The sequence below is a fragment of the Pleurodeles waltl genome, chromosome 3_2 (assembly GCF_031143425.1).
Source record: "Pleurodeles waltl isolate 20211129_DDA chromosome 3_2, aPleWal1.hap1.20221129, whole genome shotgun sequence".
Lineage (NCBI taxonomy): Eukaryota > Metazoa > Chordata > Amphibia > Caudata > Salamandridae > Pleurodeles > Pleurodeles waltl.
The window spans coordinates 131,092,381-131,118,252 of NC_090441.1; the positions used below are offsets into that span (position 1 = coordinate 131,092,381).

General features: G+C 42.2%; 1 protein-coding gene across 2 annotated transcripts in view; it reads left to right on the forward strand.

Annotated features, from left to right (window-relative positions):
- Positions 1-25,872, forward strand: part of KIAA0753 (KIAA0753 ortholog) — a 214,566-nt gene that overhangs the window by 13,574 nt on the left and 175,120 nt on the right. For both annotated transcript variants that reach the window (XM_069226993.1, XM_069226992.1), the window contains exon 3: positions 14,662-15,274. In XM_069226993.1, the coding sequence (XP_069083094.1) occupies positions 14,662-15,274 (613 nt within the window). The remainder of the gene's footprint in view (positions 1-14,661; positions 15,275-25,872) is intronic.

Consider the following 25,872-nt stretch of genomic DNA (forward strand, 5'->3'; position numbering starts at 1 on the left):
GCGGTCACAAATGGAATTGCATACCATTGCGAATCGCAAATAGGAAGGGGACACCCCTTCCTATTTGCGATTCGGAAATGCATTTTGCGAGTCGGTAACGACTCGCAAAATGCATTTCTGCATAGGAAACACGCATTTGCGAGTCGCAAACGGCAAATTTTGCCGTTTGCGACTCGCAAAGTGCTTCCTACATCTGGCCATTAAAGGCTTCTTTATTTGTTGCTTGGACTTTCAGATCCCACGAAAAATCAGGTCGCGACCCACAGTTTGGAATACACTGGCATAGAATTTCCATATGGAGTTATGTAAAACTATGGGATGATAATATTCTGGCTTTTTCTTTATACTAAATTGAGGCATCTACCAGATACGACTCACGGAAGGGAAAAAAGAGGTGGCGCAGCACAGTGCATGGCTGTGGGGGCGGGGTGAACAACAAAAAAAATATCTAATAATAAAACAAAACTTACCTTTTTCCCGTGCGGCTCCGATCTGATCTGCTCTGCTCTGGTCTGCTCTGGTCTTGCATTGCAGGCACAGGCTTCCAGACTGCCCTCCATCGAATCTATTGATGTTTTCAGGCTGCCAGCAGCATGAAAGCAGCAGTAGATTTGGAGGCAGAGTGGGAGCCTCTGTCTGCTCTCTCCAACCCAGCAACGCAGTGTGTGGTTGGAGAGAGCCTAGTGCCCATGTATGTTTCGCTGGCATGAGACGGGCAGCCAAAAATACTTGCACACTGAGGGGGAGTGCTCTGCAGTCCCCCTTTGTCCCAGTCATGCCCATGTCCCCTCCCCATTTACAGTAAAAACACAATAAACATAGTTTATTACGTTTTAACTGTAAAGGTTTTGCTGCTGCTGGCGCGGGGGGGGCGACGCTCCTTTGTCTTAGTGGAGGAGCCGCTGCTAGCATCTACACAAGGTTCCGATGTTTTTTTCCACATTGCATTGAGTGGGGAAAACATATCAACACATGAGGATAAAATTTCCTGTAGAAGAATTTGGGCAAACCATCAGAAATGGGGACTTTCCCAGAAAGAGGGGGCATCCTTCACTGCCCTATATCTTTGGGCTTTATGGAAACTTGCAGCGCATTGGCAAGATGGTCAGTGTGGTGCAAATAAAAGAGGTACACTTGTCTATTGGGATCCAGCACTTTCTACCAACCACACTGGTTTCTTTCTTTCCACCGTATGGATGGGAAGGCCTTCCCCTTTATCAAGTTATATCTGTAAAGATTGTGTGTGCATTGCTAGTCATGTAACTACCATGTGATTTAAGTTTCAACTTAAGGAATGAATGCTCACTCATTGTAGTTTACAGTTGTTAGACCTGGTAGCTTTTGGTGTGTCTCCCCTGTCTTTTTGCCTTTTTACCTCCTGTTTTTATGGTGTCCTGGACTCTATTTTTGCTGGTTTATTGTATCTGTGCATTTTACCACTGCTGATCAGTGCTAAAGTGCAAGTGCCCCCTGTGTAAATTGTATTGGTGATTGGTTTATCCATAATTGGCATAGTTGATTTACTGGTAAGTCTCTAGTAAAGTGCACTATGTGTGCCCAGGGCCTGTAAATCAAATACTATTAGTGGGCATGCAGCACTGGTTGTGCCACCCACATGAGTAGCCCTGTAAACATGCCTCAGACCTGCCACTTCTTTCCAGAAATTACTGTTTTGAAATTGTATGTATTTTTTGGCTTATAACTGTCTACAAAACATGTAGCACTGTACAAGAAAGTGAGATACAGTGGGAAAGCATGGAGACGGGGACAAGTCTCTACATTTGCTATTTGAGCGTTTTGTGTGGTTGGTCGTTTGCTTGTGGACAAAGTGTAGCATGCATTTTGATGTTTGCTTGATACATATGTTTCTTTTCCATGGTTCATACTCTGTTAAAACTTCCATATGGGCGCATTGCACACGCTTCTTGTAAAGGGAAGTCTTTATCTTTCCTGGCCCACCAGCGCAATTCCTCCTTTTGAGGGTTGTTTAGAAGCATGTTCAACAACTGCCAATGTGCAAAACATTTTCTTTCTGACCAAGGCTCTTTCATAGTAGAAAGCTACTCTGATCTAAGCCAACAGGTTGAAATGTACATTAACAGAGTAATGTTTAGCAGAGTCTTATGTGAATAGATCACGTCCTTATTCCATACTGCTCTGTGGGCAAGAATAGAATCTTAACAATGATTAAGTCAATTCCTGGAAGTTGGTGTGCGACAACCCTGAGGCAAAATGGCAGCAAGTTCAGAGTTTACAAAGAACCCACCTGCTCCTTTTTTGCATGCAGTGTCATCCAGTTTTTGGCAGAGACTAGGCAATGGCAGGGGTACTTATTCATCAAGGGCACTGCACTGGTTTTGCCACATCTATTCTTTGTAAGTATAATCTATTACTAAACCTGAAATGGAGCAGTTCATGCCTATAATTATTAGTTATGAGATGAATTTGGGAGCAGCTCTCTCTACCTACACTTCATTCCTTTGTCCAGCATTTGGGGAAGGCAAGGGTTGTCAAGGAGAGGCATGTGCAGTGAATATAAGTACCCATGGGCAGTCTCTGCTCCCATATGTCATAAAGGCTTGATGGAGCTACAGACATTCTGTATAGTTTGAACTGGCCTTGGGAATCTGTTAACCATGCAGGTACAAAGTATGCCTCGCAGCACCTGATATTTTTTTATAAAGACATATGGAGTATCATGTGTCTGGCTAAACCAGATTGCGATGTAACATGATTGGTAGTATATTTCCACATCCATTACGAGTGCTCGTAGATCGTAAGGTAGTGGGTGTATCTCCCAACATAGTCTCAGGTGAGGACCCACCCTCACCAACCTGCTCAAGGCTGTTTCCATTTTGGGGAAAAAACTGCCTGATTCAGTGGTATTAGGATTTTCCGGAATACACGTAGAAATATGTAGCGCACTAGCATTTTAAAAAGAGGATTTCACCCTGCAATAGATAGTGGGAGTGATAGCCACATCTCAGTGTGTTCAGTTAGCATAGCAAACACAGGACTGTATTTTTCCGGTATTATTGGTGTCTGTTTCTTTTGAGTGGGATCCCTATTTATCGAAATGAGCTGTTGCACCTTCGCAGGGGGAACTCCCTAACTGTCCTGAAGGTCGCAGCACTTAAAGGAAACATTTAGGATTTTGGCAAGTTAAACAGTATGCCAGGCATGTCTCTATACCATACTGTTTCAGCTCTGAGTGGTGGGAGATTTGTATCTGGAACATGAATGAAGAGTAGTATGTCATCAGCATACAACAACATTAATATATGTTTCTTGAAAGTAAGTCTCCGATGGGGGTGTGTAGTATGCCACCAAGTGGCCAGATGCTCCATAGCAAGTACAAATAAGAGGTGCAAGGGGGGCACGTCTATCTGGGGCCCGTGTCGAAAGGGAACGGCTCTGTGAGACAGTCATTAACACAGATCCTACCAGTGGAGTTGATATATAGCAGTTCATGCAGCACGACAAACAGAAGATGCCACTCAAGTCAATCGAATGCCTTCTTGGCACAAAGCAGCACGAAGATAGCGTTTACGTCCGGTCGAACCTGTAGCATGACTGCAAAAAATGTTTCTAAGTTATTAAGCGTGGCCCTGCACAGGGTAAATCCAGATTGCTCTGGCAGTACTAAACTAAAAATCAAGGGAGACAATCTATTTCCAATGATACACGTAGGACTGTAGGACTGTAGGACTGACAACATTGCCCATTCTTGCCAGGTTTAAGAATCTCTGTAATGACCGCCTCTCTAGTTGTGAGGGGCAGCTCTCTGGTCTTCACTGCCTCTCGATAGTGTAGCAAACTATATGGCACTAATATCAATTTAAACAATTTGTAAAACTCAGCTGTGAGGCCGTCGGTACCCAGGTATTTCCCACTCGCCTGTCTGTCAATGACAAAACTATCTCTTGCTTGACTATGGGCTCAGGTAGGAGCTCTCTATTATCCTCTTCGATACAGGCAACCACAATGTCATCTAAGTATTGTTGTATGTCCGAATCTGTCACCAATATCCAGCTTGTGTATACAGATGAACAGTATGCCTGAAACTCAGACTATATCGTCTCTGGCCCCTAATAGTTCCCCAGTGTCAAGCTTGAGGGACTATATATATATATATATATTTTTTTTTTTTACAAACAAAAGAAAACATGGGGCACTCACAGGTGCTTTGAATCCAATTTATTGCGCCACAGACGCGTTTCAGCAACACTTGCCTTTCTCACTGTGAATGCGCAAAAAAGAATCAAACAGCTGAGCAGTCTTTAAATAGATCTGTCGATATTTAAAATGGAAAGACAGATGATGGACTATCAGTGCACCTTAGCTCTGCCATCCAGGTCCCGCCATCATTCTATGTTTAGGCTCCATATTATTCAACCAGTGACACCCTTGTTTTTTAATTTCCTTTAGTAGAAGTCATTTCTTCAGTGAGTGTGGGTTGTCACTTTCTGTCAAGTTCTTAAAGGGCCCAGTAAATAGTGCTCTCCACTTTGCTCAGTTTAGTTCGAATTTCCTTTAATTTTAAAAAATGAAATACAGCAAGATGGAATATCCCTCGTTTACCGTACATTGCCCTATAATAGTCAATGTCCACAGAGTTCGGCAATTACAAGTGGACATCGGTGATTAATAGAGTTTACAAATGCCAGAACCACTGTTTGCCTGAAGGAACAGCATACCTGCTGACACGAGGTCACACATTACTGGAATGTGAAGGCTCTGATTACGAAATCGGCGCTTTGAGGTATGCACAGACTATTATAGGGCAATGTACAGTAAACGAGGGATATTCCATCTTGCTGTATTTCATTTTTTTTAAGTAAAGGAAATTCGAACTAAACTGAGCAAAGTGGAGAGCACTATTTACTGGGCCCTTTAAGAACTTGACAGAAAGTGGCAACCCACACTCACTGAAGAAATGACTTCTACTAAAGGAAATTAAAAAACAAGGGTGTCACTGGTTGAATAATATGGAGCCTAAACATAGAATGATGGCGGGACCTGGATGGCAGAGCTAAGGTGCACTGATAGTCCGTCATCTGTCTTTCCATTTGAAATATCGACGATCTATTTAAAGACTGCTCAGCTGTTTGATTCTTTTTTGCGCATTCACATTGAGAAAGGCAAGTGTTGCTGAAACGCGTCTGTGGCGCAATAAATTGGATTCAAAGCACCCGTGAGTGCCCCATGTTTTCTTTTGTTTGTAAATTGATAACGTGCAGCCACTAGCACGTAATGGAGGCACCCGTTAAGAGTTCGGCAATTACAAGTGGACATTGGTGATTAATTAATATATATATATATATATATATATATATATATATATATATATATATATATATATATATAAGAGAGGAAGAAAAGAAAAAAAGAAAGCAATAATTTTGACACCAGGAGAAAGCCTAAGTCAGTTATGAGGAGTCTTCAGCATCTTTATTGATTGCTGCTGCTGCTGCAAGGATCTTTGAACGCAATCAGAGAGTCTTCTGTAGCTTGCAGACTACTCAGTGTTAGACTTGGCCCTTCTGTAGGGCCAACCCCAAACCTTTTTGCTTTTATCTTTGTTTTTTATCCCATTTTTGTTGGCTTTTAGGACTTTGCACACTTTACCACTGCAAACCAGTGCAAAATTCATTGTTCTTTCTCCTTAAAACATGGTAGAATTGGCTTACACACAATTGTCATATTAAATTTAATAAAGTGGCACTACCTGTGCCCAGTGTCTGTAAATTAAATGCTACTAGTGGGCGTGCAGCATTGATTGGGCCGCCCACTGTAAACTTGTTGAGACATGCCACTGCAGCCTATGTGTACAGTTTTAAACTGCCATTTCGACCTGGCAAAATAAACCATTTCCGGGCCTAAACCTCCTTTTAATACATTTATGTCACCCCTAGGTGAAGCCCAGGACAGCCCAGAGGGAAGGGTGCAACATATTTAAAACGTAGGACATGTCTTACATGTCCTGGTAGTGAAGAACTCTTAAGTTGGTTTTTCACTACTGCAAGACCTACCTCTCCTACAAGATAATATTGGAGTTCCCTTATTAGTTTTGTAAGAGTAATTTTCAATTGGGAACAGGTAACAAGTTCATATTTTCTGTCTCATTGTAATGAAGAATCGTAACTTATGGTGGAGTTGGATTTTCAATCACAATTTTGAAAAGAATGCCACTTTAAAAAAAAAGAAAAAAGAAATTGCCATTTGATGCCTGCAGCCTATCTTTGGGTCACACGACTGGCTAAGTTGACAGTTGGGCTTTGTGTATTTCCCCTAGACAGCCACAGAATGGGAAATTTAGGTGTTACTGGATGGGAGGAAGGAGCTGGGCCCAACCTCACTTACACTTCAATATGCTGAGTCCTGCTTCCACACAAAGGGCTCATACCACCTGTAGTTAGTCTGGAACCAGTCCTGCCTCCACACAAAGGGCTCATACCACCTGTAGTTAGTCTAGAACCAGGGCCAAGAAGGTAGGGCACCTGTGCACTTCAAAGGCATGCCTCTCGAACCTTCTTGCCGTTTCAAATACACTGTTGTGCCTAAGTACTGGACCTCAGACACCAACTCTTCAGTACACTTCTGGACATGTGGATACTCTCCCAGGAAAGAGGACTACTGTGCTGCGGAAAGGACTGCCACTCTACTGGACTGCTGCTCTGAAGGACTGCTGCCCCGCTGTGCTGACCGGCATCTCTTAAAACCAGAGTCCATAGTAACTCCAAGGGCTAGTTGGTTGTCCTCCTGCTATGAAGTCTCAGGTCCACAACAGGGTTCCAACAACCTTGGACCCTCCCGTCAGCTTGGGACGGCTCTTGGTGGCCCTCTGTACTCTCAGGCCCCCCCCCCAACCCCTACAGACCACGCAAGAAACCTCACTATCATCCTCGACTCAACGCTCACCATGACCAGGCAGGTCAACTCAGTCGCCTCCATCTACTTCCACGCCCTCTGACTCCTCTGAAAGATCTTCAGATGGATACAAGCCGACTGCCGGAAAACCGTGACACGCCCTAATCACAAGCAGACTTGACTAGGGCCACACCCTCTATGCTGGAACCTCCTGGTAGAACCTGAACAAGCTGCAACAAATTTAGAATGCTGCCGCCAGACTGGTCCTAGACATCTCGTGCTGAGAACACATCACTGAACACCCAAAGAATCTCCACTGGCTCACTGTAGATAAGAGGATCAACTTCAAACTCCTCGTACACGCCTACAGAGCTCTCCACAATGGCAGACCCACCTACCTGAAATTCCCCTTCCAGACCTTCCTGCTCGTCCCAGCACTCGCTCACCACCGTACCCCACATAAAGAAGCCCTCGCCTGAAGGAAGATCATTCTTATACCTGGTAGCTAAAGGTTTGAACACCTTACCACCGCACCTCAGACAGTCACCATCACTGCCTCAGTTCAAGAAGGACCTTAAGATCTGGCTCTTCACCTGATCTCTTAGGACCCCCACCCAGCGCCTTGAGACCCTATGGGTCAGTAGTGTGCTCTAGAAATGATTGATTGAACCTTGCACCTGAACTCTAATTGCCATCCCAGTCCAGGACCCTTATGCGTGTGCTAAAGGTGCTTTGACAGCCTCTGTAGATCCAGTGGAATGGACGCATCTCCTCTGTTGTGTGGCACAAATGAGCAGAACCGACTCATCGCCGCTACTGCATGGGTTGGACCCATTGCAAATACCTGCACTGCCTTCACAGACCCATCAGAAATGTTGCTGCGCAGTGCATCCTCAATGCAGGCTCTTGCATCCCTTGTTGACTGTAGCCTTGACGACGATGCTGGACTCCGCGTTGGCGGCTCTCAGCTCCTCTGAACCGATGCATCTCCCTGACTGCGCAATGCATCCTTGATGCCGGACATCACATATCAAGCCCTCATCGATGGGATTCTTGACAAAGGCTCAGGACCTCACATAGCAGCTGCACAGTGCATCTTCATGGATCCTCTCAACGCTTAGCACACTGGGATTTAAGGTACTTTGTACAGCGGATCTAGCTGGGTCTCTGTAGCCGGCTGGTGCATCATTGCGGTCGCCCTGAATTTGTGACTTTGCCTCGGTTTGGCATGAACTGATAACCCCAGCTGGCACATTGTTCTTTTTTGTGCTCTTTTCATTAAAATATTTAAAATTGCATATCTCTGTTTCTACTGATTGGATTTTGTTTTTTGTTGTTTTGGTCTTGTTTTATTCATTTAAGAAAGTTCTACTTTTTCTAACTTGGTGTGGGATCCTTTTTGTGTGGTGTTTTCACTTTAGCACTGTTTGAAGTATTGCACAGATACTTTACACATTACCTCTAAGTTTAGCCTGACTCATCTGTGCCATGCTACCAGAGGCTTGAGCAGAGGTTCATTTTGGGTTAACTTGTGCCTTACCCTGACAAGGATTGTGGTTGCTGCTTGACCAAGGCACACACCCCAGTCAGCCAACTACCCAGTTTCTCACACTCTGCATAGGAGGCAATGGAAAACAATGAGTAAAGCAGAAAAATTATCAACATTCACAAACGTCTTTAAAAGGATGCAGCGTCTCCGAGGTGGTTAGACACGTTTGCTGCCAACAGTTTTGTGCTACCTCCTTTCACTCATCGGCCCTGGACACAGACGCTAATCAAACCTTAGCAAGGAAATTCAGCATTCGGAGCATGTCTTTAACACTGAAGGAATACTCTGAGAACAGCTGCGCTCCTTCGATCTCATAAACAAATCCTTGAGCCATGGATTCATATGCAGAGTGGAGCAAAATCATACCGTACTTTGACAGTCCTTGAACCACATCGGAGACATTCTGCGGTTAGAACATTTTGTTGGAATAATTGACAAGATATTTTTATAACTACAGCTGTACCTGACTGGTTTAGTAACGCTCATAACGAAAGCAAGGTAAAATAAAACAAAAGGCAAAAGTTAAATATAAGGTGTGCTTTCTCACCAGGAAAGAGTTTGCCACAGTCAATCACCTTCTCCGTATTTGCAGGCCTTGGCGTCTTCAGCTATGTATCTCATTTCCCTATCCATTAACTCCCCTACCTCCTGGGTGGGATTGTTCAGTTCTACTAATGTGTGTGGACTGTGGGTCAATTCATATGTTTCACCAGTTGCTGCAGTTTGACCTCCTTGTGAGCCACTTGCGACCGGATCTACTATAAGGTCCCTATGTATTTGATCAGTACGAAGCCCCTCATAAACACTTTGTGATAAACATTCACTGTATCAAGGAGTGCTACCGTGCCTGTGGTTTTCCTCGAAAAACTCCACAATTGCTTCTGAGAAGGCCACATTTAAAGGCAACTTAATTTATCTTTTCCAAGTCTGGTGACAAGATGGCCCTCTTGAAGGCAACCCCTTTTTATTTGCAAAAAGGAAAGTAATTAAAATAATACGGCTCACAGTTTAACTGGGGTTTCTTGATGATTCTACCAAGTAGTTGATCTTGAAAAGCGAACTTACACCATCTATTTTCTACCCTTAAAGAAAGACTCATTCCTGATCTTTGCCAAGCTACCTGGTATTCATTCTATTAAAGACTGAGGGTGTGGTTTAAATACTGGCAGACGGGTTACTCTTTCACAACTGTGACGGATATCCCGTCCACCGAATGAGATTTAGGTTTCAGCGGAAGGGAAATCCGTCACCATTGTGACCGAGTAACCTGTCCACCAATATGTAAATCGGACTCTTAGTCACTTGAAGAGCAACAGATGAGACCAGTAGTTGCCACCTCATCTCTGGCCCAAAACAAATGGCCTTTGATTTCCAACAAAGTATATTGAATAAGAGGAACGTCAGCTGGATAAACAATGAAGCAATCGGTTTCCTTTGCTGTAAACTGAGTTGCTTAGTGGATTTTAAAGAGAATGAAATGACAATTCACCACTCGCAGCCTGCCTCCCGTGCGGATGGATAAGCTGATGCAACCTCTGTATGTCACTTGCATAGAGACTATCAATCAGCTTATTTTCGGAGAGGTTTCACTTTGATAAGAAAGGTCAGCATAATCCTGGTAGCTGTTACCTAGATGTGCATAGGGACAGTGTTATGCTCTAAAACAAAGTTTGAAAATGTGAATCTAGAATATCTCTCACCTGTCAAGTGAAGAGGAGTGTTGGCACACCATTTGCCTTTTCTTACCAGTACACGGCACATACACTATACCGTTGGGAAAATACACTCTGTAGATGGCTGATGTATTGTGGCTTCTGGGTTGTCGTGTGTCAGATTAATTCCACCTACTGTCGGTGCCAAAATAACTTAAAATTCACATAGGGACCTCCTAAACTCTGGATGACAAAATGACGCACCAAATGTTAATTTAGGATCGTTTCATGCTCAAAAAGATTTTTAGATGATTACCATTTTTCTTTTTCTTAACTGACAGCATATATACAATGTGGACATGATAAAACCTAGGCAGTTGTTTCACTGTTTGTGATCATGAAAAGCCCATCCCAGTACTTGATCCTGGATGAAGCTCCCATCACTTGGAGTTTTGCACTGCTCAACTCTAGATGTTTGGTGTTCAGTGCTACTCACATTAGGGAATAACAGGATAAATCACCCCTGCACGTGTTCGAAAATGTGACCTGCAGACTACACACACACACACACATGTCCCACCTGCTGTGCTATATTGCTGTGTCGCTGGTGATAAAATGGGCTTCTAGGTCCAGTGGGGGTTGGATCATTGGTTCTGGTCTTGAAATCCTATTTTTTTATTAGTGGGTCCTAGAAAGACTTAAAGGGGCCACTAGAAATAAGAAAATACATAGTTCAGTTTAACAGAAACCTGCATAACCAGTTTAAAGAATGCATTCCACAATGCTCCTTGAAGTTAAGTGGAGCTATTAGGGTGTTCTCTGGGCATCCCATTTAAGGAAAGTTGAGTAGGAATGCTTTGCACTGTTTAATGGAACGTGGGTTTCTTGTATCCCATGCCCCCGTGCCCTTTACCCACCAACCCCTTCTGTTATAGAAAACAATATTTGGTGCTAGAGGGTATGCTGTTATCCTTTGTCAGACTGTTTGTTTATTCTGTTTTGTAAAGGGATTTTTTACACCGAAGAATGTCCTAGCACTGTAATCGTATTGGGTGCACCGTTTATGACTATTTGCATGGGCATGGCATCCTTAAATTATTGCTAAAGTCCCTCTGCTTGTAGTGGGGTGATTGGGTGGGGACTGAGGTCTTAATCCTTCAAACCAGAACCACCCTGAGGCCTTTGAATGAAGGTGACTGTAGTAGTGTGTACATGGCGGGAGAGGGCTGCACTCTTGCTGATCAGTGTGTAAGACAAGTGCATAGGTGGGAGAGGACGGTACCCTCGGTAAGCAGTGTGTAAGACAAGTGCACAGGCGGGAGAGGACGGTACCCTTAAGTAAGCAGTGTGTAAGACAGGCGCACCCCTGCTCTGGGGTAACTCAGAAAAGTGAGTTGTGCTGCAATGCCTAGTGATCTAATTGAGCATGGAAGGCTGGGGGCAGTTCACAACTACTAATTTTAAACTTTGCATTTGGTCTCAGCGAAGAGAAGCAGTGATTGCAAGCACTGAGGTTTCCACAAATCAGAGTTACACAATAGCACACTTTATTACCTGTACTACAGAAATTAACTGTGGCCCTCCGTCCCTACAGTTATCATGAATGAAAAAGTTCAAGTCTTACCTTCTCAGTGCTACTTATTCTTTAAACTGCTTGGTGTGCAGCAAGGTGTAATTGATTCTGCCGGTGAAAACAGTGCTTGCTTATACAAGATAGTATGTTGCAAATGCATTAACATTGCCCAGGCCATGCACTGTAATCACCAAAGTAACCATCATGATGATATGCAGAAAATGATACGTGCAAATTATTCTGGGCCATTCTATGTGTAGAGCCCAAGTAATAGAGTTCAATGGAACCCCGCCCATCGAAAATTTGTTTTTATTGAAAAGGTTGCGCTCTAAACAGCGAGTTGGTTTCTTCTATCATGTTTTTAAAGCAAATCTTTCCTTCCGTTTTCAACTGAATACTGGTTCAGTCTACTTCTGAAAATAACACTAAGTGGGAGGCTGGCGGACACCATTATGCAGTCCGACATTGCAAGTTTCATTTTTAGTAGCACACGCATGGATCAGCTGTGTGTTTCCTTAAAGAAGCTTGCAACAACGCTCTCAGCTGCTTGTGAGTCCAAGGTTCGGGTATTGTGGTTGGAGGATACTCTGCAAAGCCACCAGTGTGGATGTTATTTGATCGACAATTTCCCATTCTTTGAAATACTAGCATTTTCCCTCATCACATTAAGCCGCTTGTGACTATCAGTTATTGATCTCCTGGGAGCAGAATTGTAACTCTATTAAATGGTCAGTGGGAAAGTGTTAGCTACTTTTGGGGTTGGAAAAGGTGTAAAGGTGGAGCATGGGTACAAAACAAATTATCTATCACAAAATGCCCTTTTTTCTGCTGCAAAAATTAGTAGTCCATGCTGCAGTATCCTGGAAAATCTGTATAGTGCTGCACTTGAGTGTTTGTGACAGAATATCCTAAATGCTGTGTTGTCAGATGACCTTTACTGCGTTACTAGTTAACTCCAGCTTAGAGGCAGCGTGTTGAATTCTGCACACCCATGTGTAGTGCATCAATCAGTGCATATTTGGGAAAAGATTGCTACAAGGATTATGAAATGTACACCTTTTGCCAGGGAGCTTTCATTTTGGGATTTGGAGCCCTTTCAACTCATAAGCAGAGACATGATGATCGCTAAATGGAGGGAGGGGGGTTGCTGTCTATTTTGCGACGTATATTCTGGGGAAGCCTTGATCACTTTTCAGGACGCGGTGGTCTCTTTCGGGATTGGGCCTGTTTAATATTTACAATATGCCAAACTTGTCAGTACAACTAGAGAGCTTTAAACCGATTTCCCAGTGCCCCATCAACATTGAATACACTAGTTGGCATCCTGCGGCTTGGCACATTGATGACCAAAGTTGTGAAATCTGATAAGTCCAGTCCTGTATTTAAGGCTAGGCGGTCCAGGGATGGTGATCTGGATTCCCCGTTCACTGATAAATGGTCAAAAGGGTTTTTGGTAGTCCCCAATTTAAATTAATTCACTTTAACTTCCTACATTTAACACTACATACGTTGAATACGGTTTACCTGTCCAGATCTGCCGACTGTCTGAGATGTAGAATGGACTGAGCATCATTTCTGCTATTTGCAATGACTTCTGGAATGAGGTCACTACAAAATTAGACAGGTCAGCTATGAGTCCTGTACCCTTTCTCCTCCACAATGTTTATTAAGCATTATTGGTAGACCACAACAGAAGAAAATGCAATATAAGTTCTTGCAACTCGCTTTATTGTTGGCTTAAAGCTGCGTAGCAGTCGGCTGGTTTGAGAAACCGTGTCCAAGTATTATTCTGTGGGTAAAGGACACACTAGAGTGACCCATAGCTGAAGAGGTATGCAGCAGAATGTCCAGAATAGATGACTAAGTAGCAGATGATCTTGCAACTTGGGTGGCTGCCACACGGGCATTTGCTGAGACGTTAGATGGTACTGAATAGATGGAGGCCACTGAGTCCGAGTAAATCTTTTGGTTTGGTATTAGCAAACTGTTAACTAATACTGTAGGTTGTGATGGGTCAATTGACATCCCATGAATGCTTACCTTTGTTATGATGATTGAAGTGGGAAGAAGAGAGTATGCAAGCTTATGCAACGCCTGTATTGGGCAACTGAAGAGCATGCAATTTCTCCTCTTGGTGTTCTTGAAACACTGAATGGATAGAGAAGTGAAAAAAAACCCTGGCTGATAGGAGGAGAGCGAAGGAAGCAGAAACAGGCTCACAAAAGAATGTGAAAATACAGACGTCTGGAAAAAATATCAAGCCGCAGGAGAGAAGATGCCTTTGCAGTATGAGCAGTAAAGAAACATTGAGGTGTAAGCTAAACGTATCTAGGCTGTACAAAGATAAATAGAAATACTTAGGCTCATGTCATCTCCTTAGCCAGTCTCTAGGCAGCAGGGAAAATCAATGAGATCATGGTGACCACTTCCCTACTGATTGGGAGCATTATTGTGTCTCTTATTTTTCTCTCCTTTTTAGTCCCTTGAATGCCAGATATGAAGACTAAACTGTTGGGTCACCATTAAATTTGGCCACTGCCGTGCACATTAAATTGTAATGCTTTTTTTTTTTTTTTTTACTTCACTTACTCTTAATCCTGACTATTTAAAACCATTTTATTTAGCCCTGGTTTCTGTCGGTTAGCTTTCTATTTTTTTATTTATTTATTTTCTGTTTTTATTTTTATTATGTGAAAAATGTTCTAACACTTTTTCTAACAATCTAGACAGTTGGAACTCTTTGTTCATGATCTTCCAACCATATAGAATTATTTGAAACTATTTATCTAAAGAAAGAATTACAATGAACCACACAGATGCTCCAGTTAAGCTAGTTGGTGTTCCTGTTCTAGGTGTAGCATATAGTTGCAAATCAATGTGAAGAATTTGTTTTCTCAATAGTACCTCACTTTATTGTTTTGTAGTTGAACTTTCCTATATTACCAACGCTTTTTAAAAAGTTAAATGTTATGCACATTGAGGAAAGTAGCTAATGTCGTCTGTTTTATTTTGTTTAGCTCCAGTTCAATAGGAACGTACCTACTCTTCCCTCAAATTTGGCCGTCCAGTATTCCATCCCCAATCCAATTGTTATAGAAAAGCTGAGGCGGTCTCCGGATCGCACAAGGGACCAGACCGATGGTGATGGAAGGAGTTCCAACAGTTCAACCCCTTTCTCAGTCGTATCTGAGGAGAGACTCAATCTTGCAATTAAGCTGGCAAAAAGGGACATCAAACGTAGGAATTTGGAGGAAAAAGTGCAACAACATTTGGCTAAAGAAGATCAGAATAAATCCCACAGTAAAACACTGGAGCAGAGCAAAAGAGAAACCTATGAAAATGCCAAACCTGGGAATAAATCAAAGACATATGTTCGTTTTAAACGTGGGGAGCATTCCAAACAAGCAGCAAAGTCAGAGATCACCAGCTCCGGTGCCAGAGTGTATGTTTACACCCCAGATCGAGGCAATATACAACAACTGATTTTAGATTCACCACCAACCCATGACCCAGGGCCAGGCCCAAAGGCAAGCCCCAAATCGCAGGAAGATAAAAGTATGCAGGAGGTTCGACGGCTTCAAAAAGAATTAAGCAAGTACATCCATAAAATTGAAGAACTAGCAAAAATAGGTAAATCAACCCATACTTATGTCTGTGTAATCATTTGCATTTCTTTTTTTGAAAATGCACGTTGCTCGATTTAAACGTTTGCATGCTTGACGTTTTTTTTTTTACAGCAAAACACCCAAGAATTTCGTAGGATTATAGAGAGGCTATGGTTTTATTGGAATTAAGGCCACAGTGTTATCTCCTGAAACCTTTAGCCATGTAATCGTGATTTTAGTTACCTGAAGCCAATTAGTGTAACAGTCAGCAGGATGTTATTTGCAGGCCGCCAAGGACTATTTTAGAGTACACCTGATGGAAAGCAGTAGTAATGTTAGAGCATTGCACTTCCTATGTGGGCTTTGCAAAAATATGTTTTTAGATGTTTTGTGTAAAATTAATAAAAATGTCTTCTAACTGAGTAAAGTAATTCTTTATAATTTAAACTGCACACAGTATCTGTTTCTGAGATGATAATTAGAGTAAATTCATAGATCGTGCAAAGTAGATGGATTAAAGTCGTATGCAATGGACAATTATTACTCAATGTCCAGTACTTTTCACATCTGTAATTAATAGATATTTGTAAATGGTTCATGAAAACTTCAGAATAAACTATGAAAGGCCAAACCTCCCTTGTCTGGGGAAGGAGTGTGTGGTGTTTTAGGAAGCAGAGGTCTATCAGCTTGCTAGACTGGATTTTTTATGGCTTGCAACAGAAATAGATCACTGCTTTGGGAAATTATATTGACTGATAATAGTACAGGGAATTCCATGTTTGCGTGTTGAGTGCATGTCTGCAAGGTGGGTGTGTAGCATATATATTGTAGAAAGACTACACGTGTTGTTAGTATGGCTGCTATGAATGTTAGAGTACATTTTAGATGTTCCCTGTTTTAGCATGGTACAAGAGAAAGGGTTGATACAGGTTCCCCATATTGAAGGAAAGTATTACCTGTATTACTGAGTGGAGACCCAAACAGTGAGTGAAACAGAGTCTGGGCTCTGATTAGAAATTCCGTGAGGACCTTTTAGCAGGTGATTCTTTCCTAAGCACTGCCATGTGGTGGATGGTAGAGGAGTTGGAGCAAGTCATTAGCATTTTCTGTTTAAAGTTGGGGAGTTTTCGAGGCAAGGCCTGACCTTTTTGCCTTTCAAGTCACTGATTGCTACTCCAGAAGGCTAATGATAGCTAAGTGCAAGGACTTCCCACTTCATTATGTCTATGTCATTGTGTCCACGTTTTGGATGCTCCTGCTGTGAGAGCCATTATCTTGTGGATAGTCTCTGCACTACTGCCAGAAAATGAGATTTGAAAAGAAAACACCCCACATCGCTTCCAGGACCATTGACAGTGGATACATTTCCCCTCTCTGTATAATAAGTATAAAAGTGGAACCCCAAAAACCCCACTTTGTTCCATTTCCAAATTCTTCTTGACCATTGAAGGGAGTTCTCTGAAGAGTAATTGAAAAGCTTCTGTGAGACAGGGTCAGGTGTGTGAAGTTTGTGCAACGTACCAGTGAAGCTGTCTACCTAGCGCTTAGAAGCCTGCCTCCCTGCTCATAGAAGGAAGGAGAATGGAGAAACTGCTCAGGAGGAAAAGTCTAGCCATGTTCTTGTTGTGTGGAACACCTAAAAGAGGGCAGCCGGTGTTCAGGAGTGTGGTTCATGCTGACCCAAGCCGAGAAGCTGCCCCTGCCTCCCCATGTGTCTCATTTGGTGAACTATGTAAGCAACAATTACTGGTATGGCATCCATCATCTCTGGCATGACCTGAGTGGCATGCCTTCTGCCACCAACATCCAGACTTCACTGCTGCGGCAGCCTAGGACTTCATCCATAAGCCCAGTGGCCCCAACTAGCAAGGAATAGGTGATAGCTGATCCCATGCCTGCCTTACTGTAACTCTGATTTGACTCACGAGATGGCACCAGCTGTGCGACCCTGCTCCTGCTGCTGGAGGACTTTTCCATGTGATGGTGAAGAGTGCAGTATAACCGCAGCAATGCTCAACAGCTTTTTGCACAGACATGTAACACAAGGCTGTGTTTGAAAGACTGAGAGACTGCCTTGCCCTAGAACTGCTACTGAAATCGGGCACGAGTGCTGCCACAAATTCTTTAGCATGATACAATTTGAACTGAGATAGGGGTCCCCTGCTTTGGGCAACCAACCACAAAATCAGATAGTGTACTGGTGCATGGGCCGATTCTTGCCTGAGTGTCCTGATTGTAACACGTCCCCACCGATGGGTGGTAGCTGCAGGCATAGCACTGGATCACCATAACATAGCAGGAATTAGCACACCTGGCGAGTGTGGTAGCTTCGAAAATCGATTGTACCCCATAGCGTTGAAAGAACCCTGTAATTGACTCCTGTTCCTGCATATAGCTGTCCAGTGTTATTCAAGTGCTTTTCATTTTTCAAAAAAATCACTGGGCTTGACATCATATTGCCGTCTATTGAGTTTTCTCCCACCTAGGCTGTGCTGAGAGTCCGGGGTGGACGAGCTCCACTTGTAAAGCTACAGGAGAATGCACCCCTTAACACCGTAGGGATATGATTCAAGCATGAGGCCCTGATACCCTGTTTGTCTGGTGCTGCCACCCAGCCCCAAACAGGATCCAACAAGCATTGTTGTGGCATAGGAAAGAAAAAATGGAAATGAGGCAAAAAAACGAATTCAATATAGTTAATCCATATTTTAACATACAAAATATAGTGTTCCCCTTCTCTGCAACTTCTTTTCTTATAAAGCAAACTAGTCTGCTTCAAAAACCTGTTAATAATTATTGACTTTAGCAACATAAAAGGATGATGGACAGTGTGCTGAAAGTTTCAAACAAATTTAAAAAACACAATATGTTGACAATACTAACTTACAAATGGTTTGGAAACACATGAAAACTACTAGAAGCAAAAAAATTTGGGCAAATGTTTCCTTAATAGCTGGAGAGTCAATAAATATAGCAACACCACAAAATAAAATGATGGACGGAGTGTTGTAACTTTTCAAACACTCCTCCCAAGACACAGATCTGGGTTAAATCCATTATTCTTTTGCTCACTATGCCACCCCAGCTTGGACCCAGCCAAATGCAAGTTGGTCTTGAACCTGCTACCCATTGGAACAGTCCAGCCGAACTGCCAGGCCAGATCCTCCCTGGACCAGAAACCAGCATCCTGGGACCAGTTTTGAGGTGTCATCATGTTTTTTAAATATTTTTTTAATACTAAATACTAAAGTCATTTCAGTCTCCATCAAGAATGAGAGATTCCTTCCTTTGTTTAATAGGCTTTTGAAAAACGAAAGCACTGTACAGTGGTCATGTTTAACAGTTCATTTATCATTTTACTCCTTACCCTATGACTATCCCCCTGTGTTAGATTGGATCTGGAGATTTGTTTTGCAGTAACTCTCATGTGCCATCAGGCGGCATTGTGTGACCTTATTCATAACCTCTTTTTGCCCTGCAATTGAGTATACTAGTATATATACACACTGTGAGGTCTGATGTATTGGTGCTCATTTCTGTTTTTTCTTGCTTTATTCTAGTTTGGAGCTTTCTTAGGTTCTCAATAAAGTCTACTAAACTCTTCAACCATGCTTTGCTTAGGTAGGTGATGACTGGAATGGAAAAATCTGTTTCAGGCCCACATTGTACATCACCAAAGGTCCACTCCTTCTGACCTGAAATTCTTAACAGCCCACCTTCTCCAGGTGATTCAGGCGTCACTAATGAAACTGAAACCAAGTGCTTTCCCTACAGCACCTCTAAACTGGAAGCCCAATCTTCTTGACTCCATTGACATAATGCTTTTTTTTGCCTTGAAACAGTTTGCTCTTAAGCGTAGTGAATGACACCTTCTCAGATGCTATACTCCCTGTAGAAAAGTTGGCTAAATTAGTCTCTGAGATTATACAAAGACCAATTGTCTGAGTTGTTAAATATAGCCTTGACACTTCCATGCATACCTCCAAAAATATAGAATTTGCTTTTCTGACACTAAGGCTCACTCTTTAGCTTCTACAGTTACCTTGTAGAGGCGTGCCTGTTTGTAATGAGCAAGAGTTTCAGTAGTCATCCAGGCTGCCCTAATATGGCTGACTACTCAGGGGTGCATGTGTCTTTGATTATGCATCCTGGCAGGTCACGTTCCACCTTCAGCAAAAGAAAAGTATCAGCATCATCATGGAGCATGGATTTGCCATAAACCTCCCTGTAGTCCTTTCCTTATGTCCTCCTTACATTGCATAGGTCATCTACAGAGTGTAATTCAAAGACAACTTCTTGGAACACTTATGAAAGAATGCAGAATTCTTGGCCATTTGCTGTCAGTTTCTTTACCCTCAAAGACTATGACCATCCGACCGTTGTTAAGCCTGTAAGATCTCAATAAATTTCTCATTGTGCAGACTTTCCACATGGTTATACTTGCTCAGGCCGTGGGTGCAATGCAGACAGGTTCCTGTGTGATATCGATAGATTTCCACGATGTGCACTTTAGTATTTCTATCATTGAAGTGCATTGTCATCATTTAAAGGTTGCCGTCAAGAATGTGCTTTATCTGTCTGGTCTGCAATTCGATAATGCCAAAATCCATTGATTTGACATCCTCAGAATGTTTAGGGGTGTGGGAAATAATACAATTTCTATTTGTCCATGGGATAGTTTGCTTCACAAAACATCTTGTCCTGTAAAGAAATCTACTTATCCCTTTGGTGCTATGTTATGCGGCGACAAATCATGGCAGCAGTCTCATTATATAAGAGGTCTGATAATAGCCTCTCCGATTATGCCAGGGCTCATACTACAGAGGGGGTTTAATAGTAGTAGTTTACTTATTTTGCAAGCTCTCCACAGATCTACATACCAGGGCTGGAGGTAGCGTTAACCAATAGTTCCTTTTGAGTCTGTGCAAACTAGCTAACTGACATCTTTGGAAAAATACTCTTAACAAAGGCAGAACTAAAGCTTTTTCCATGGATAGGAAAAAAGTGGTTGGAAGGAAAGTGAACTTGTAACCGCTCAACAATTTTTCGCATGAGTAAATCTTTGCATGCATATTTGCTTGTGCTAAAACACAGTTCACAAATACTTTCCAGGAGTACGATTTCCGGGTCTACTTCTGTAAATTCTTGCCAGTTCAAGAAATATGTTAATCTGCGATAATGCAGAGACATATACCATGGGTGCAATTTTGTGACTTTTTTAATTAATTGGGCCCCTGAATAGGTCTGCCGTTAACCAAGACCTAGACACGTCAGATTTCAATGTAAAAATGTGATGTGTCCATGTTGCGTTTCCTGTTGCAAGCAGTAGGACTACCCATACAAGTGAGGTACCATTTTTATCGGGAGACTTGGGGGAACACAGAATAGCACAACAAGTGTTATTGCCCCTTGCCTTTCTCTACATATTGTCCTTTCAAATGTAAGACAATGTATAAAAAACACATCTATTTGAGAAATGCAAATAACCACTGCTCCTCAACACCTTATCTTGTGCCCATTTTGGAAATACAAAGGTTTCCTTGATACCTATTTTTCAGTCTTTATATTTCCCCAAATGAATTGCTGTATTCCCGGTATGCAAAGAAAAACTATCTCAAGGTGCAGCTCATTTATTGGCTCTGGGTACCTAGGGTTCTTGATGAACCTACAAGCCCTATATATATGTCTGCAACCGGAGAAGTCCAGCAGACATAACGGTATATTGCTTTCAAAAACCGGCCATAGCTGAAAAAAGTTATAGAAGAAGACGTGTTCTTTTTTCACCTCAGTTTTAAAATCTTTTTATTTCAGCTGTTACTTTCTGTAGGAAAACCTTGAAGGATCTACACAAATGACCCCTTGCTGAATTCAGAATTTTGTCTACTTTCCAGAAATGTTTAGCTGTCCGGGATCCAGGATTGGTGTAACACCCATTTCTGTCACTAACTGGAAGGAGGCTGAAAGCACAAAAATAGTAAAAATGGGGTATGTCCCACTAAAATGCCAAATTTGTGTTGAAACATGTGGTTTTCTGATTCAAGTCTGCCTGTTCCTGAAAGCAGGGAATATGGCGATTTAAGCACCACAAACCCTTTGTTGATGCCATTTTCAGGGAAAAAACACATACTCAGCAGCCCTTTTTTCCCATTTTTGTGAAAGAAAACGAAATTTTAAATGTTTTCTGGCTAATTTCCTGGCCTCCTCCTGGGTACTTCACAAACTCTGGGTACCTTTAGAATCTCTAGGGTGTTGGAAAAAAAAAGGATGCAAATTTGGCGTGGATAACTTATGTGGCCAAAAAGTTATGAAGGCCTAGGCACGAACTGCCCCAAATAGCCTAAAAAAGGGCTCAGCACTGGGGGGGGGGGGGGGTTGGGGTTAAGGCCCAGCAGCTAAGAAGTTAAAACTAATAGCTCTCATAGCTGAAACCAATTGGCTTTGTCAATGCTTGTCCTTTCCCTTTTAGGTGGAGCATAGCAGCACGCAAGCCCTGCTTTTCTCAAATGTTGTAATCTATTTTGTGGGCTTTAACCATGCCCATCTCACCCCTATCACTTTCATTCAATCATTCATGGGCCTGCCTTTCAAAAATCCCTTGATGTTGTTGGTAAATGCCTTATGTTTGTTCCACTGAGAGGCAGGTTTGTTACTGCCTTGCAGACTCACCCAGTTACATGGATTATTGCACAATCACCCATATACTTTAGTGTGGGTGAACTACTTTTCTCTTTTCTCTCTCCCCTTCACATTGCACGGACCATGGCAGTTTCAAGTGCGAACTCCATCGGAGGTATTAAAGCGATTTACATGAGCACCAGTTGCGTTGTGAAGCTCATAAAATTTAATTAACTCAACGTCACTGCTGGCAGCCTGTCGGTCACTTCCTGTCTCCCACAGCAGTTGTGCTTCTATTTTAAGTACGGTGGATGGTGGACCAAGGTGCATATGCGCCTACACAGATGGAGCAAGCACACTGTTATTACATGCTGTGTCTCTGCCGTCCCCTCAGCTACATATGCATTGCGACCGAAGTGCAGCAGGCAGCCGACCCCAGGGCGTTTACATTTTTTACAAATTATTCTCACACTGTAGTAACTGTTCAATCAATCAAAAAATTTGTAGAGCGCGTTACTCACCTGTGAGGGTCTCAAGGCGCAGGGGGGGGGGGGGTCACTGATCGAACAACCATGTCTTGAGGTTCTTTCTGAAGAGCAGGAGGTCTTTGGTTTTGTGAAGGTTGGTGGGGATGGAGTTCCAGGTTTTGGGGGCGAGGATCCTGTCGGTCCTGTGTTAACTGCGCCCCACTGCAGAGAATCTTGGTTAATTCACTTCCAGGGTAAAGTTCTTTCTTGCTTCAGTAAGGGAGTGACTGCACTTTGTTGCCAAGGATTCCTTCCGACCCACTTGTTTAACATGTCCTTGTGGACGGGTGTTGTGTTTCTACTGACAGTGCAGCTAAACCCACTCAGAATTGGCAGTTAAGTAAACTCAGTCTCGCTGAAGCTGTCTTACTTAAATGCACACACGTCGGACCAGTAAGCAATGCCCTTCTGTGCAGGATGTCCATTGTTTCCCCCTTCCCACTGCTCATTGTACTTGTAGCTACTGTGAGAGGCCGCCACCCTATACCCTGTTAAGACCCCAAATTTCATTATTGTGTGGGCATTTGCAACACAATTAAAAAAGGTGCCTGCCGGTGCAGCCTCTATGCTTTATTGTTTGGGTCTCAACTTTACCACTATACGCCATTTACGAGTTGAAGAATTTCCTGCTTCCATACAGCATATGTGTCTGGTAAAGCGCTGCACCCCCTGGAGGCCTAGTCAAATCCCTTTACAATGTACATTGTGACTACGAAATTCCACCTTTTGTGCATGGTGCTTCATGCATAGTTAAAGTGGGTTTATTTTAGAGCTCTGATTCATGCATCTCACTTTCCTGTTACTTTGTTATTGTGTAATGCTGACAGTACAAGTAGATTTAAGTCTCCACTGCCTGCCCGCCAAATCGATTAAGTTGAAAAGTATTCTCGGGGATGGACATTTGGTTGTGAAACCATACCAGAAGCTAAATGAGTTTCTCCTTCGGCAGTAGAGACTGAAACTAGTGAACTACTTCAAGAGCAGTTTGTTCTCATTGTCTTATATCATCACCTGATGTGGAGTTTTGATCGTTTGCGTTTCACGTTCACTGGATGGAGTTGTTTGGTTTGGCTTGCAACATAACATTGCAGTATTCTGTTTTAATCAAATTAAAGTTTTGTAATGAAGTTTAAAGTAATAAACATATTGTTTGAACTGACAGATGTTTTTTGTTTCATGAATTAATGTTTAGATCCAACACCAACACCAAGTGCTTTGTTCGTGAGCGCTGTGTTCTAGGACTAAACTATAAGGCAGGGTTGACCAATTTATGTGGCAAGGAAAGTCCAGTGAGGCATTTACAGTGCCAATAGCTCTAACTCTTGCACAAGCACGACCTATTGCTTTGCAAATGCTTGTTTCCCGTCTTTTTTCCTTCATTCCTTCTTTCCCTCTGTCTTTTTTGTTTGTTTCTTCTTTTTCCTTCACTTCTTCATTCTTTCTTTCCTTTGTTCTTCTTTGTTTCTTCTTTCCTTCTTTCTTTTTCTTTGCTTCCATTTATTTTTTATTTTTTCATTCTCCTCCATTTTTTCATTTTTCTTGTCGTTCTCGATTTGTTTTCTTTCTTGATTTGTTTGCTTGTTTCTTTCTGTCTTGCCTGCTTTCTCACAGGCAAAAGGCTAGCAGCCAATTGTTTTATTTTTAAGGTCTGTGTTAGCCAAGACCTTTTGATGTTACTATAATTATGTGTACAGCATACTTTTAAGGGATTTTCAGCCAGGTGTCATCCGTTAGTCTGTTGTTCTGTCATTCACATTTTTCTTGCACCCATTTCAGCATGCAATAAGGAGCAGTGTATCAGCCCATTTAAGCTATTTGCTGGCTTCACTGTGACTTATGGTGTGCTTCCATTTTTATAAGAAGCACATCCACACACAAAGTAGCTCCCTCCTCTGCTGAGTGAAAGCTTGCTTTCTTGAAACCAAAAAAGTGTTTTTGTCTTTAGCCACTTTTTAAGATTGATGAGGGCCTCGCAGCTTTTTGAACAATAAAGTTTTGCAGAAACCAAGACAAAACAAGAATTGCCAGAAAGCTAGTGACCAATGCCAGACCTATTGTCTTTTTTTTCAATGCTTATTTATGTTGATAATTTACCCTCTTGGTAGTTTAGATACTACACATAGAGCAAAGGAAAATTATGTTGGTCTTTCTTCAACATAATCTGTAATGAAGCACCTGACAAAATTTCATTCAGCAAACAACTTATAACTAGCAAAGTGAAGTTACAGTGAATCAGCCAGATGGAGACCAGTAAAAAGATCTGCTTTACATGCTTACTGTGTCAATCCTAGGTCAGTATTGAGCCTTGCAGATAGGACCAGATATCTTAATTGTGGGCTCCAGGTAGCCTGAAATGTTCCCTGGTTTTATATGTTATATGCATAATCACCACCCGTTCAGCTGAAGTCTCTGAGGTGGAAGAAGCAGAGCTGTTCCAGCAACTAACTACTTTCAGCTGTCACAAGTTAAGTTTAAAAAAAAAAGTTGTTCCATATCTTTTCCTGAATTGTAAGTGCATCATTTATTTTAGACCTGACACCCTTGACTGATAGTCCTCCAAACATGTTTGCTTTCACCCCTCCTGCTTTTTGTTGGCTTTAGGACTCTGTACCTTACCACCACTAACCAGTGCTTAGCTGCTTGTGTTCTCTCCCTAAAACATGGTGAAATTAGCCTACACCCAATTGTCACATAAAATTTACTTATACGTCCCTAGTACAGGGCACTACATGTACACAAGGCCTGTACATTAAATGCTACTAGTGGGCCTGCAGTACTCATTGTGCCACTTAATAAAGTAGCTCTTTAAAACATGCCTCAGGCCTGCTGCTACTACATCTTGGAGTGCAGATTAAAATGGCAGTTTTGATCTCGCAAAATAAACCTTTTACCATGCCTTAAATGTAATTTTTAATACATATGTCACCCTTGATATTGGCCCTGGCAGCTCCTAGGGCAGGGTGCATGGTATTTAAACAGTAGGCCATGTATACTTAAGTTTTACATGTCCTGCAGTGAAAACTCCAAAGTTGTTTTTACTACGGTAAGGCCTGTCTCTCTTATTGACTATCACTGGATCACTTTATTACATACAATAAGTGCTAACTTTGGATTGGGAGCAGATAGAGATATGCTGTTTAAACTCAAATGAATTGTAATTTAACTTCAATGGCAAAGTCACAATTTTGAAAATGCCACATCTATAAAGTGAGTAACTGTAAGGGGCAACCCAGTACACCCCTCTAGTCTTGGGTGTAAATGTATAACAGTAAAGGTGCCAACAAGAGACTTATTTGTAGCAGAACAATTCACACTAATTAATCAGTGATTCTGAGATGTTCAATAGATAGTAGCATCCAAGCTGATTTAAACCAAAAAAACAATTATATAGATGAATTGAGGAAGATCGAAACAACAGGTGTATTGACACACAAAAAAAATATTTATAAGAAATATTAAACTTCTCCATCAACAATTAGTA